Source organism: Hirundo rustica, chromosome 3 (assembly GCF_015227805.2).
Source record: "Hirundo rustica isolate bHirRus1 chromosome 3, bHirRus1.pri.v3, whole genome shotgun sequence".
Taxonomy (NCBI): domain Eukaryota; kingdom Metazoa; phylum Chordata; class Aves; order Passeriformes; family Hirundinidae; genus Hirundo; species Hirundo rustica.
Window position 1 is genome coordinate 71850759 of NC_053452.1, and position 15788 is coordinate 71866546.

Consider the following 15788-nt stretch of genomic DNA (forward strand, 5'->3'; position numbering starts at 1 on the left):
ATGTTCTTCTCATTTTCCCTATATATCTTCATTTACATCCATCTGCCCTTTCAAGAAAAGTTCACAACCAAGCTACAAGCACACCCTACCAGTTTTACTGCATGATAGCTTGAGATTTTTCATGGTTTTAAAAATATCTTGGCCTTAATTAAAACGACCTTAATGAAATTCTCAGAATCTCTAGAAATCACTCCTTGAACTAGTCAACTTGAAACAGTCTCTGACACAGCAGATACTTTTTGATATCCACCTTACAGACAGTGTTTGTGTTCAGATATGCCAAAGGAGAAGTAAAGATGATTTCTCAGCCGGTACCCATCAGAATTCGGCAGAAAAGATTCTGCACATCTGTGTGTGCCAACACCGAAGTTTTGCTAAACCAGGCTATAAAGCTGTCAGATGACTTTTAGCTGACGGTGGCTCTCAGGTCACCAGTTCTCGGCCTCCACTGTTCCCGCACAAGCTCAGCTGTTGGGATCGATGCGGGGAGAAGGGCGCCAGCGGTGCCAAGGCAGCCCGGCTCCAGGCTGCCGGCAGCCCCGCTGCCAGAGCCAAAAGCGGCTCCTGCCCCGCCGCAGCTCAGCGGGGGCGGCTTAAGAAGAGGCCAGGAAGCAGGGAGCTGCCGAGGGCTGGCAGGCAGGACAGCGGGTCAGGAGCCGGGGGTGAGCCGCCCCCGGGCTGCCGGAGGGCTGTGCCAGAGCGGCACTTCGGAGCTGTGTCCGCCAGGTGTCCTCCAGCGCGCCGCTCCGCCCGGCGGGTGAGCCCTTCCCGGGACCGCGGGGAGCCCGGCGCGGGCGCTCCCCAGAAGCGGAGCCCTTCTGCCGCCGCACGGGAAGGGGCCCGCACCTCTCCGCACGGCAGCCACGGGCTGCTTTCCCCCGCTAGTTCCGCTCCACAGGCGCTTACCCGTTCTCTCTTCAAAGCTCCCAGCACTCGGCCGCGTCCCTCCTCTCGGCACAACAGCATTTCCAGCAGGAAGGTGCAGCCCGGCCTCAGCCGGAGCCCGCTGCCCGCTGCCCGAGCGGCGCCCGGGCGCGCCGGCGGGGACAGCGCGGCCGCCGGCGGGGCGGCCCGGCGGGGGGAGCCCGGGGCCGGCGGCAGCCCGGGACGGCGGCCCTGGAACTGACCAGGGTCCTAATGCGGCGCCGGGGGCCGGGCACGCCTGGGGCCCGCCTGGCCCGCTCGGCACGTCCCGGTGTGCCCGCGGCCCCCGGGCGTGAGGCGGGTGAGCTCCGGTCCCAAATCTGATCTGAGATGGCGCTTTGGAAGAGCAACGCTCCTGCATCTTTGTTTTGGGGCAGGGCACTGAAGTAAAACAACGGCTCCTGCTAATTCTGCAAGGGGACGGTATTTTGCAATGGAACCGCTAAACTGCTTTAAAAAACCAAAACACCGAAAAAACTCTTACTGGCTTTATTAAAACAGCAGAATTCTCCACACGCAAGTAGGGCAGGCCGTCATGTGTCCTGAATTAACACTGATTTTAATATTTTTAGCTACTGGTTCTATGATTGTGTATTTTTCACCCCTTTGTTCAACGACCAGTTTTCTAAAAGTGATGCCACAAAACAGAATGCTTTCAGATGGCTTCCTCGGCAACCACATAAAAAAATAAATAAAAGCAATAGGGGAGAGCAAGTGTCTGAAGTCAGTGAGGCACAGTTCGTAACAGCTCAAAATCACTGCTTTCACCAAAATCACTGATTCAGGGTCCATCTCTAAGAATGTCCTTATCAGAGATATGCAACAGTAATGGGTGGTTTGCCAAGATACATTTTCCTCTGTCAAAGCTCACACACCAGGATGAGATACTAGTAATATTCAAGAAAGCAGAGTAACTGTCATTGTATATCAAGAAGAGCTGTTTGGGCTTAAAGCACCAGACCAAAGGGCAGATTACTGAAAAAAAAAATTTTAAATGTCTGCATGAAAAGATCATTCGCATATGGCCATCTAGAGCATAAGCCTGACACCACATTTCATCGTTTTTTGACAATTGCCTGAACTGGGGGAAAAGGATAAGTAATTCACACACAGAAATAAATAAATGACTTCATGTCGATCTAACAGCCTAAAATGTTATGAGCAGTAGTAATTCATTTTTTTAAATGCTGACACATTCTGTGAACTCACAGCAAAAAAAGCGTTCTTCAGAAAAGTCCCTGATCAAGATCCAAGAATAAACAAGAATATGATGACGTGTCATGGGCTCCCTTGCAAATTGCATAAACCTTTAAAGAGGAGCTCCACAAAGCTCACAAGGAGAAGATATAGCAAAAGCAACTCTCCCCAAACAGCAGCAGCCGTACTTCCTCCCTCCTAAGCAGGCACGCAGTACTTTTCCTGCTCCAGCCAGACATACAATACTAATTGTGACAGCACTAGGATTTCATGATCTAATCATGACAGTATCAGCATTTCACAAGCAATGCATTATATGTTTTTTGACAATAAACTGACTCAGCATTTAAAACTCTCAAACAGATGAAGCCACACTTTTCCCCAAAGTTAACAATGAAGACAGCTCACATCTGAAACCCACTGGCAAACACGCACGCATCATCCCCCTAAGTCTTACCTCATTCTTTTCCAAGTGAAAAAAACACTCTGCTGAGCTGTCAGGACTCCAGCTTTCCATGAGGTCAAACCCATAATCAGGCTCCCTCACTGATCCACAAACACCAACACGCAAAAGTAATGCATGTACCCAGTCCTGAACCCACTACACAAAATCGAACTTGGACAGCATACAGAAAAAAAAATACAGCGTTTCACATAAGAAGTTACTAGCACACGAGCGGATTCTGCCATTTACAGCTACCTCAGCCTGCGGATGAGAGGCAAATGAGACCTGTCTGTGCATTCACCGGAGTGAAGCCTTCACAGAAGGTGGGCAAAACAGTACATCATATTGGCCCTTCCACTCAGAGCTACCTTAAAGGTAGTCAGGGCTTAAAAGCTCCTATTGCTCCTTAGGGTAGGTGCAATTCAGCACAAATGAAAGACCGGGGGAAGCTCTGGAGAACAAAAGGAGGATGTCCTATATTCAGACTCCCACTAGCAGGGAGCTGGACGGGTCACATTTTACAAGAAAGAGCCAGATAACTTTCAACAACTTCTCTTTCCCCCCATCTCTTATGAGATGGCAGCAATCCTCCTGATTCACTGACCTGAACCAGGGAATAAGGAAATTACACCTTGGTGTTTCCAAACACAGTGTCGGGAATTTTGAAAGCTCTTTGGATGTCTCCAGCCACAGCAGCAGGACTCTACAGGGCCAGAGAGAGCAAGCAGCCTCAGCAGCCAATCAGTCATCAGCCAGCGGCCAACGACCGACCCGAGCTGTCACACTGCAAGCTCATCCTTCAAGCAAGAAATCCTCCCGTAACCCATGGCAGAGTCTCAGCTTTATCTCCCTCTTCATGCCAAACTAAGACCTATCTAACAATAAAAAAACACAAAATCAGGTTTCACACTTTTTTTCTGGAGCATGATCTTTCTCTGCCAAAGTTCTGCAGGGCAGGGCAGGGCAGATGGGAAAAGAAGAGGGATTTTAAAGGAGAATTTAGCTTTAACCTTTTACCAAACGTCCTTGGCACTCTATTAGGCACTGCCAAGCTAAATTCCACGGTGCCATCACTCTTCAGCTGGGGGTCCGGCCCTATTTCTGTACACAGGATTAAACAAGTACCTGCTCTGGAAGGAAATGTTTGATAGGCACAGGTGAGTGTACCTCTTCTTTCCAGCTCTGTGGTCAGTATGTTTAGCCAAGGCAGAAGCACAGGTAATAGCTGCTATACCACAAGTCTCAGCACAGGGAGAAATGAAGGGTTGTCCCCTGGGTTGTTACGCTACCGAACATCACACCTAGCTATAATAGCTACTCTATACGGAGGAGTAAACACAAAACCAAATTGCTCATCCAGGCTTGTTTCTCTCCAGCCCTTCTGAAACAACAACAAAGAATGTACCCACTCCAGGGACAAGGATAGGACAGACTCGCACGGCTAGCTACCGGTGAAGATACTGTCCCAGATAAACAAAAGTTAATTTAAGCTATAGCCACCCTTCTGTCAAGCTTGCTACAGTTCTACCATTACTTCCTTAATGCCAGAGTTTTTAAGAATTTAGGAAGTTGGGAATACAACAAGCTCATGAAAAGAATAAAGCAATTTCATAACCAAAGGGAAAACAAAAAGAAATAATTAAACACATTTCCAGGAATTTGTTGGGTTTTTTTTGTTGTTGTTTTTTTGGGTTTTTTTCCTTTACTTTTTTAAAGCTATTTATTGGACAACCGAGGCACTTTAATCTCTGAGCCAGAGGCAATGAATGGTCCTGGCAAACAGCAGCCTAGAAATTGGCACAAAGAACTACCCCACAGTTTAAATATGCTTATTCAGATGCTGTTCAAATTGTGTGAAAATTTAACTGTTTGTGAATTGGTACAGAACCAGTTTCAGGGATAGGCTGGCTGCAGTTTTCAGTGAAAATATTACACAACAGATGACCAGCACACAGTTTCTTAAAAGAGCTATTAGGGTCGCATATTAAAATCCAGCGGGCAGCATTTGTTGTTGTTGTTAGGGTGTGTATGTGTGTAAGCCAAAGAATCAAAGACAGGGTGAGCACACGCTTTCCAAAGCGCTGTGATTTGGCTTGTCTGACTCCAACCTTCCCCAGAGCACTGCCGCTTACCTCTTTGCAGTTAGATGCGTATTTGAAAGTCAAGTTCCTTGGCAAGGAAGCCTCTGCCTGAGTTAGGGTGCCTCCATCGGCACTGGGATCCAGCGGGTGATCATTTACAATATATGTGCACTTCTCTTCAAAATCAGCCTCTGTCCACAGAGTCATGTCAGCATCCTCCATGTCCATTTTCATTGTCCACTCTCTCCCTTTCACCAGATTCTTGAAACTCACAGTGTCCGAGCTACACTGCGTAGCAGCCTGGAAAAAAAGAAAACAGCCTTTAATCCTCATTGTCCTTCAGTGTTGTGGTTTCCGTTGATACAGTGTGACTAATTCAGTAGTCTGTGACACTTTAAAAGCGTATGCAGGATAGTTGGTACAGTTGAGTAATAGCCAAAAAGCAGTGTAAACGAAGCTGCTCTGACTGAAGCAGCACTTTGAAATGCCAGCCTCGGTAGTAATGAGGGAACAAAAAACAAAGAGGAGAAAATCCTTAGGCTGTGACAACCACTTTACCTTTTTCAGACCCTTTCCTTAATGCTTCAGAGAGAAAAGAATATTCCGTGCTGAAGAAAATGTGGGGTCATGGCCGTGAGACCACTTAGTCGCCTGTGGAAAAGCTGCCTCAGAAAAGTGTCACACAAACAAGGAGAGGAAGAGGAAAGGAACTGCTGTCTGCGTCTGAATGAAGCTAAAAATGGAAAGCGCATGTTGGAAGAGCGGAACCCAGCCTTGCCTCTTCCAAATGGGGAAGCCTGAACTTTCCCACCGGCTTTCAACACACAAACAACTTTCAAAACAACCTGCCTCCCCCCCCAACACCCCCCCCCCCCCCCCCCCCCCCCCCGCCTCCTCCTGACGTCCCCTTATCCTTTGGCATGGAAGGCTGAGAAAGCCGACATCCTGCCAGCATCACTGTAGTAGCAGCAGCCCTGCACAAAGCACTGCAACATGTTCCAGGGGATCAAACCAGAAAAGGAGCAGGGGAAATAAATAAAATAAACAATCTTTTAAAAAGTTATTCTATCCCTTTTGATTTTGATGGTACCTCCTAATTAGTATCCCAAAGCATTGGGATGAGCCTAGCAGGACAGTTCCAGCAAGTCCTTTAGCTCCTCTGTCTGATAACGACAGAAGCACTGTTAATCAAACCTATCCTAGAACACGTATTAGGGTCGGTTTCTTTCCGTAATGTCCATGAGGAACCAAAATCTCTACGCCGTAGCTGAGAATAACGCTCAATACAGCGTAAAATCCCTTCATTATTCCTTTTTGGATATGCAGCTACTATGAAATTCACACCCCTCCACCGGGCAAAACGAAACACGAAGACTGAAAGCGCAACGATCTTCCGAGAAAGAGGTTAAGGGCTGACTGACTGTGGGTTCGGGGGAGACCCTCGGGGGTCCCCCAGGACCGGCCCTCCCGGGAGGCACAGCCGGGCCGTCCGAAGGGGCTGGGGCGGGGGTCGCGGCAATACACGGCCCCCCCGCCGCCGCCGCCGGACCGGCCCCGTGCCCCGTCCTGACCGCGGTCGAGGCGAGCAGCGCGACAGTGCCGGACCCTCGGCGTTGAAGGGGCAGAGGGGTCGAACGGCAAAACTCGGGCCGGGGGTGTGACAGCGTCGCGGCGGAGCGAAAGGGTTAATGCCGATCAGAGGAGCGCTTCCGATCCGGGAGACGCGACGAGGAAACTTTTGCTCCGTCCCGCGGGCGCCGGGACGGGCGAGAAGCAAGAGCCGGGGAGGTGGAGACGGGGGTGAGAGAGGGGACGACATCGCGCTCCTTACCGGGGCAGAGTCCGCGCGCGTTTCCACACCGAAGCCCACCGGCGGCGGCAAACCTGGCTCATTTCTACAGAGTAAACATTTCTCCTTCCTTCCAGCGGCCGGGTCCCCGGGAGACTGACTCACACCTCCAGCCGCCGCTCCCCTCCCGCTCCTCCCTCCCCCGGCTGTCACAGGTGCTGCTGCTCTTGCCGCTGGGGAACGCTGGGGGGCCGCCTGCCACAGCCGCGCGCTCCGCTCGCCCCGGCCCGCCCGCCGCTCGCCCGCCCGCGCTCACGCACCGGCCCCTCCCTCCCTCCGCCGGCCCCTCTCTCAGCGCGGGAGGTGGGGCCCTACCTGCGGACCCTGCCCCGCCCAGCCCACCCGCGTTGGGTTCTTTTTACATCACTGTTATTATTTTATTTTTTCTTTTTTTCCCCCTTCCTTTCGGCCCCGTGCGTCAGCTGGGAGAGCCGCGGCGCTGCCCCGCCGCCTGGATCTACCGGGTGGGCGGGCACCGCGGCGCTTCGGGGAGAGCGCACCTGAGGCAGCTTTTACTAGAAATCTGTTTTCCGTGCTATTTTTAAGCTCCGGGGTTTAGCACGTGCCCGCTTTCGTTCTTGCGCAGTTTGACTTGGTAGAACTTTATATTTTAAAAAAAACCCCAAAAAACCCACTAAAATTAATTTACTAGTTTACTGATTAAAACTCGATTCAGAGTCCTTGCTCCCAAACCTCAACAATCACAGTACTTTACTTGAGATGACAGATTTGGGAGTTTCAGAGTTTTGATTTTATCCCTTTCCCGAGTCTCTAATCAGTGCCTGTAAGAGGAACTGGGAAAAACATTTCTGTTTCTTCCCTTAAACAAAACCTTCCCCCTTTCCTTTGGTAACAGCAGGGAAGCTCACAGCAGCAAGCCGTGATTCCAAACCCGATGCCCCTGTCGCAGCACGGTAAGAAAACGAGCACGGATCTCGCACGGGGCAACGTGCCAGCGGCCATCCAGGAGCACACTGCTGATGGAAAGAGGGTTGGTAGAACAATCAGCAGATCCCGGCACCCAATTTTTTTTTTCCTCCGATCCAAGTCAGCATGCTGGCTGAAGGAAGGACATCCTGTGATGATGGCATACAATGTCCTGTTTGTTTATTATTAAGAGCATTCCTGCTTCTCATTACAAAACAACCAGATGCCTTACTTCCTTCAGTGGTCCTGTCTCTTCAGCGAGGCGTCCTCGGGCTCAGAGGAACGGTGATGCACAATTCCATTTATAGCCATCCACGGCCCAGTGCAAATGCTAGCTGCTTCACTGTGAGGCAACTCTTGCTACTTTTCCTTCTCACACATCTGCAAGCATAATTCTCGTCACTTGCCCGGCACTTTACACAGCAGCTAGTTTCACATTCTTCCTCTAAACGCACATGTACTTGTATTCTAGGGTGATCTTGGAGTTACCTATTTCTTCACAAGAAAAAAGGGAGAAGGGGGGGCGGCAGGAAGCAGGTTTATGCAATCGGGTGCCTGTCTGTCTCCCTGACAGGCGTACACAAACCCCTTTCCCTTAACCTGCTCCTCCTCCCACTGATAAAAAGACGTGTGGAAAGGATTACTTGCCATTTTGGGCCTGCGATGCTGAGAATAGCACATCTGTGTAAAGACCTTCCGTGTGCGCTAGCGCGGCAGGGCTCGTGGCAGCAGACCTAAGTAGGGCAACTGCTCGCAAGTGAGTGTCCTGGCTTAACTGCCACCACAGCGTAATTCCACAGGAGAGGTGGCCCGAGCACTGGGGCTGAAGGATAGAAATGTAATTGGATATACCCTGTAAAACCGAGGCACATCCAAAATGAGGTCTAGGAAGTCTCTGAAGTAGGAAGAACCATTCATTAAAGGAGAGAAATCCGGCCTACTTGATTGGGTTAATTAACTGATGCTGAGTCACACTGCCATAGAACAGAAAAACAATGTAGTCATACTGAAGGTGATTATTTTACCGAAAAATAGTCTCACTCCGAGAGGCAGCTGTTTCAGAGCTTTTCACTTCCCTGTTAGCTTGCAAGAAAAAACAAAACAAAACAAAACCAAAAAAAAAAGAAAGCAGGGGGGGTGGAGGGGAGACACGAAGAAAGGGTTGATGTGTTTCCTTCAGAGACTGATCTTCTTAATGTGAAGGAGAGCAGGGGAAAAAAAGCAAATCTGCTTTTCAAGGAACTGAGAATGCTTTTGGGCTGGAAAACAAGAGGAAGCAGAGATTAGATTAGATCGCATCAGATGAAGTGAAATATTCATCAGGAGGATGCCAATATCCCAGGTCACTGCGGTGCTATCCCTGGAGCCTGGGGAGGTGAGTATAGCTTATGAAGCCTATGGACTTCAAATAACTCTGTGGCACGCTCTGAGGCTATCCCAAAATTAGCTCCAGGTGTCTCAGTGAAGCTGAGCCCAGAACTACCTTAGTTCAGGAGAAGGGTTTTGCTGATGTGCAGATCCAGCCTAACGAATAAAACTACGTTTATCAAGAAAAAGAGACAGAAACAAATTGTTAAGAATGTGTACTAAAGTAAGAATCACAGAGGAAACTCTGCCATTAAAGAAATATATAGACTGACCTTCTGACCTTCCTCCTTAAGAGAGAAACATAAAAAGACACCGTGTTCAACCAGAAGTTTTCTGCTCTTTTATAGAAATCGTTTGTACCAGTAGCTGCCATTGTCTGGAATGTGCAATCTCAAAATGTTGTTCATTTCAAAAAGAACATTTTTAGTCATATTTTAATTTTTTCCTTCTCGCTCATAGAAAACCTCAATTACTGTATTAATCAGCATTTCTCAGGCAGCTCTCTCCGCAGCAGCTTTCAGCCTAGCAACAAATCATGAATGGCCCTAACAGCTCTGATCTCAGAAATCCCCATCCATTTCCTTTGATGCTATCACCACTTCAGCTCAACAACAAGCCTGTGCAACTCAGCCTCAGCTGCCACTGCTGCTGTTCTCCCTGCGCCTGCTGTAATTGTAAGGGGAAGAAGGAGGGAAGGGAGCTGGCTCTAATAGATGAAATTTCTTTAAAAAGTTGGAGGGGAGATAAAATGCACACGAGAGATTAAAGGAGAGTCTCATTTTCACATCCTCCCCTTCCCCAAACAAGGTCAGTGGCAGATTGACCACATCAAGAGTAACTACCAGACCCACCCCCATTTCCCACTTCCTGCATGTAGGCATCCTTGTGCTGGTAAACATTTGGGGACCAGTTGTGGTCATTATTGGAGAAGGTACATGATGTAGTTGGACTACTGCACATCTCTTAAAAGCCAACTGAGAAATCAAACTCTAAGAACTTCTTGCTTTCAAGTTCTGATATGCACTCATGTTTTGGGGCCACATTTTTGAAAGCGTGGTTGCTGTCAGATTCAAGGGAAAAAGAGAGAGATCCTTTGGTGACTGTGCAACAGCAGAAGTTACACTTCACTGTAAAAGAGAAGCCATCTTCTCTTCAGACTGGCCTGACCTTTGCAAAGCCTGCCTATGGGCTTCAGATATGATCTCAGAGGCTTTGTATGCCCTAGACAACTTCAGCTGGTATTGCCTACAAGGAGAGAAATTAAAATTGCACTTGAATCTACAAGAAGCTTTTTGCAAGGGCATTTGGGGTGGTGTGTGCTATAGCCAGGAGGCTTTTGAATTAACACATGCAGCTTTCAGGACTGCCTTTAATTACAGAGCACCCTGGTCATTGCCTCGTAGCACTTCCAAATGCCAAACGTTTATTTTTGTCTTGGCTGTGCAATACCAAGAGCAGATCTTTCGGCTGCACTCTCAGCTACTGCCTAGTGCAAGCCTTAACATCACTTTTGTTTTCTGTTGTTTCATCCTCTCAAGAAATTTTCCTTAAAAAGAGAAAAAAGGAGTCAAACTAAAATACCATACCCCTTCTGGTTTCCCACTAGGCCTTATTAAAATACTGCTCGGATGACGTATGAATAAGCCAAAACAATTCTGCTCCAATGGAATAAAAATATTCTCACAGTGCACAGAAGCGAGAACTAAGCCTCAGTCTTTTCCTCTTGTTGAGGCTTGAGTTTGAGAAGAAGGTACCAAAGCTGTCTGGGCCTGATATCAGGAGGGCAGGAAAGCTTTGTGAGAAGGTGGACCACGGATGTTCCCTTCTTAGCTACCATCACACTTCTGAGCAATGATGTCTTGGGAGAGGTAGAGATGACAGTCAAGAGCCCATAAAAGAACATTTTTATTGTCTTTGCATGTTTCTACCAACACAGGTTTATACTGGACAAGAAAATCTGAGTACAAATTCAGCCTTTCACATCCCAACCGTGGAGTTTTGAATATTCTGTCCATTTTAACTGAGTCTGAGGAAAAATGAATGACAACTGGCCAACTCATTCCAACTACTTTAACTACTTTCCAACCTTACTGGTGACAACAGGACTGAAAAAAAGAGTGTGCTTTGGAAAATTTTCATTTAAAATAGGCTGATTTCCAGATTGTCATGGAGGCAGGATGAGATGGTATGCATATATTAGAAGGCTCACTTCAGACATCAGCGCCAAAAAAAGCTCACAACAAGCTGAAATAATGAAGTCACCTTCGAATTAATTGTACTATTTCAACTTTCATGTCTCTTCCCAACTTGGCAGTCATGACACTTTTTGGGGTATTCTCTCCTCAACCTGCCTGGTAAGACACAGTGACATGAACAATGGTGAAACTTCAGTCTGTGCTCCTGCACAATTTAGTTTTCATGTCAGGCACTCTCCAGGCTGCCCAATCTCCTGGAGCTGATGAACACAGCAGAAGGAGGGCAAGATCCATGGGTGGAACTACGCCACTTTTCTCAGACAAAGAGCTGGCCACAGAGTGCATTTCAAAACAGATTAACAAAAACAACAGCTACACACCATGACAAAGTGTGTGTGGTGGAAATGAAAATATTTACCCACAGATTATCACGGATCCAGCAATGTGACTACCGTGCATTGAGGACCAAAGGATTTAAAATAGTGACTGTATGTTTAGAGCTGACTGGGGAATCTGGAAGGGTTGGTCTGTATGACCACTTTTAAGTTTCTAGGAGTACAGTTGTCATTTCTACACCTCTCCTACCCCAGGGTGGTGAAATAACAGTCTTTTCATACCTGTGTGTTGGCTGGGGGAGGGAAGAATTCCTCTGCTATTAAACACAACTTCTCATTAAATAGTTGACACCTTATCCTTCTTTAAATGTTGTAATGTTTACTTTGCAAAACCCAGGAAAGCTTTTAAAATAAAGATAGCAGAGAGATTCTTAAGCCGGGTGTCCTTGCTTATCTGCTCTTTATCAACCACCTATTGTTTCTGGAGGAGCTCGTTGGGGAAGGTGGAGCAAAGGGGGTTAATGTTCAATAGGTATCTATCAGTTCCCCTGAAGGAATAGTGCTGCTGACAGAAGAGCAACACAGGGCTCTCAGCTACTTCCTGCAAATGTGACAAACCAGAGAGGAGAAAAAAAACCCAAAACAACGGAAGGCTGCAGCTACTTCAGCTACTTCTTCTCTTTTTTTTCTTTTTTTTTTTTTTTTCCCCCCCTCCCTCTCCCAAAACAACTAGTTTTGAGAAATACATTGTCCTTAGGAGAGATAATCCCACAATAGAGAGTCCATTAGAGGTATTAAAGCATTGGCAGCGCCTGATCTACAAGAAGGGCTCTGTCCTGACAATAGACAATTAATGCTGATAAATCTGCACTACTTGTTGCCGTTCTAATTCCTCGTAATTGTATGCTACTTGTCCCTGCCTCCTGCGTCCAGGGATGAAGCATGCTTCTTTAATCTCCAGAGTACCTGACCTAGTTCCTATGTGGTCTTTTCAGGACCTGTTTTCTTCCCATCTGGACTTCTTCCCTCCTACTCTCCTTTCCTGCTTTTCTGCCCTAAGCATTAAGGAGAGGTTACGATAGAGGGCACAGAAAACACCAGAGCACAGCACCCGGATCAATAATTCTGGAGCCCCAGACAATGCACTAATCTGCAATAACAGCTAATCATGGTCAATTTGGCACACCAGTGATTAAACTGTACTTTTCATTAGGCTCAACAAGTAGAGCAGACGCACACTGACAATTCAAATTGCCCTATCAGTAAGAGGTGCCAAACTCATGTGCACTTCTGCATTTGTAGCTGCTGCATCACTAGACTTGCCAGACTAGGTGCTCTGTGGGGGCTTACCTGTTTTGTTTTGATATTTTATGAACTGGGACTGTTTAGCTGTGTTCTCTATAAAAAGCAAGCCCCTGCCTCATTCCACGGCCACAAGTTCTCTTACTTAAAGGGCTCAATGGGTGAAACTGTGATATGCAGGATGCTGAAAACTGGTCATCCCTATTACATGTTCCCTGCTGGTCCTAACAGAATTCTTATGTTTATTTTATGTCTCAAAGATATTTGGTGGGTTTGTCAATTTTTCTTCCCCCCCCCCCCCCCCCGATGAATAAATTTTGGAAGCCTTCTGGTGACAGAGCAGAAGCCTAAAAATGCACATCACAGGATTTAGAAGATTGAAAGCAAGAAAAAAATTACTTTGGGTCTATTTATTTTTCAAACTGAACTGTTCAGCCAACCTCACAGAGTATTTGGAGACTCAAGAAGGGTTTGGTTTGGGTTTTTTTTCCCACCCCTGAACTTATGAACAAGCCACTAACTACTGTGCCCACCTTAGAAATCCACACAGTTATTACCCTTTACATGTCATTTTGAAAGTGACCTTCCTGTCACCCTCATAGAACAATTTCTTGTGACAACAGTTTATTCTGGTTGCAGTCACACCTAACGGACCCATTTTGCAAACTGCCTTGAAAGTCTCAACCAAGAGTTTACTAGTCTTTCTCTAAAGCACAGCACCAAATTCCAGGACTCCTAGAGACCAACCCCACACACTCAGAGGTCTCCTTCTGTTTAACTTTAGCTTATCATCCTTGTAGTAACTTGAATAAGTGTTAAAACTGCACTTCAAGTTGCTCTTAAAAAAAAAAAAAAAAAAAAAGCTTGGACGATGTCAAATGAAAGCAGGAAATGTCTATTCTACTATTAATATTAATGAATCCCTAATGCATTTGCAAACCACTTGAGGTTAAGTCAGTAGAGTTCTTCTTCTGACAGCTATTCCTCGTCAAACTACCACTGCTGAAGATGTTGATGCTTTCCCTTTTGCTCTGTAATCTTTAAACCAAGTTTAAATCACACCAGAGCCTACCACAAAATAGAGAATTTTATCCTAAGTGAACACAAAGCCCTGGAGACAGCAGTTTAAAACAGCACACATGTCCGCTCAATTTATCATTTTAAGATAGGAAGCTGCTGCAACAAACAAAACACCTCCTTGAAAGTGGGACAGCAGCAGATTGCGGTGCAGAAAGCTCCAGGATCTTTTGTTTTCCTGGAGAGCAACAACACGGCTTCGCAGAGAAAGACAACAGCCTCCCCTTGCTGAAATCTAAATCAGTTCATATAGAAAAGCCTGCCAACTGCTAGTTAGATGGTAGCAAAATATTGCAGATAATTCACTTTTCACGATAAAGCAGAAACAAGCAGGCATGCAGCACCCAGCAGGGGCTCAACTGATAAAACGGTGTCAAACTCAAACCATTTGTCAATTGGGAGGGAAGAGAGCAAGCTGAAAGATGGACTCAGGAAGTAGATTTATCTAGTGCGACACATTAACTAGTATAAATACTACGGAAAAAGTAAACACATTTACCCAGCAGTATCTCTAGCCAGCAAAGAAAAGGCTTCTGAGCCTCAGATTCATGCTGGCCATCTAACCACTCAGCTGTCAGCTACAACAGCAGTAGCATTTTTCTTCTTGTGCAGGACTGCAGTGACATTTAATTCACGGCACTAAAAGGTTTTATTAAAAGTGTACATTATAATTAAGCAAAACAAAAGCGTGACTCGTGCGCTGTTCCAGTCTCCTCCCTCCACCCAGTAGCCAAACCAATAAAACCACCTTGGCAGCAAACAAGTCAGGTAACATACCCCGGAGAAGAGCACAGATTTGTTATAGAATCATTCATTTGGTGTCTGGCTTGCTCAAAACTGCCTTATCAGAAACTTCTGTGCCGGAGACTCCCGAGGCAAGAGGGGGCTGACAATGCAGGTCAGGCACAGTAATTCGCCAACAGCGTAATGTGGGGCACATAAACAAACTGGAATAAAGCAGGGCAGAAGGGCTCTTTGGATGCATGCTTTCCATTGGAAAGTATAAACAAATAGAGTCTGTGCACGGCACATCTCTGCTACAATCACTGGGAAGAAGGAAAACATTTCAAAGGGCTTTAGGGTACCAACCCACAGCTACGTGGCAACCTGTAATATCAAAGAACAGTGCAGCGTATCGGCAAACCATTTTAAGGCTCAATCTAATGCAAACCTCAAAGATTAACAGCAAAGTAAGTAATCTGCATCTCCCACCCCCTCCCATCCCCCTCCAAAAAAAAAAGGAGTTAGTTCATAAAGAAAACTACAGCACAGTTCTTTGTTCAGCTGTACCTTCATGTGTCCACACAGCACAGGTTCCCCACCTCCAGCTTATGCATCTCAGGATTTTAGTCCATATGGAAAAGTCTGTCATTCGCTCTCACACTCTTACACACACGCACGCATGCTCACGCACTCCACACCACACCCGCACTCTTGCTCTCCAACATACACTGCCTGGAACTGCTCCGAGGATTTTAGAATTTCCTCTTGCTAGCAGATTCCTCCCTCCCCTCACATCCACTCCACCCCGTTCTGTAATTAGGCTTAACAAGAGCAATTAACAAAACAAACTCCTCTCCGCCTGGTGGCCTGATAATTCTGATTGTCATAATGTATTAAGATGTGTAAGCCAGTTTAAAATAAAGGTAAATTACAGCATTGCACAAGGGCCATTTTGCACCTATTTCTACTGCTTTTATCATAGGAATAATGAACATTCAGCCACGTCTTTAATTTGAAACATAAACCACCAAAACTCACATCTGAACAGCAGAACTCAAAATTAATGCTTTTGAACCAACAAGACTATTTTGATTTTTTTTCCTAGTTTGCTAGAGCGCAGCTCCCTTCTCCTGTGCACAGCAAACTCCTTAGAAAGATTTTTATTTATGGAGCTAATTTGTGATCCTAAACATCCAAGGTGTAAAATCAAGTTTTAATGCACCTTCTGGCTTTACAGCTGTCCATGAATAAATGGATTGCAATTGTTCCTTTTGCCCTGCCTGATGTCTAATGGCATGATACAGGAGACCAAAGTCTCAATATTTTTCTGATGGTTTGTCTGTCCACTGTTAAATCACTTTCCTT

General features: G+C 46.5%; 1 protein-coding gene across 3 annotated transcripts in view; it reads right to left on the bottom strand.

The window, feature by feature from the left end:
• The window catches only part of PRDM1 (PR/SET domain 1), a 32882-nt gene extending 17732 nt beyond the window's left edge, over nucleotides 1–15150 (bottom strand). Inside the window, exons 1-2 of one of the 3 annotated variants that reach the window (XM_040060796.2) lie at nucleotides 14991–15150; nucleotides 4699–4947 (exon numbers count right to left, since the gene is read on the bottom strand). In XM_040060796.2, coding sequence (XP_039916730.1) covers nucleotides 4699–4947; nucleotides 14991–14996 — 255 coding nt within the window. In that variant the 5' untranslated portion in view covers nucleotides 14997–15150. Of the gene's footprint in view, nucleotides 1–4698; nucleotides 4981–6478; nucleotides 6614–14990 lie in introns of those variants that run through there. The other 2 variants (XM_040060797.2, XM_040060795.1) reach the window with 2 other exon arrangements.
• Nucleotides 15151–15788: the final 638 nt, after the last annotated feature.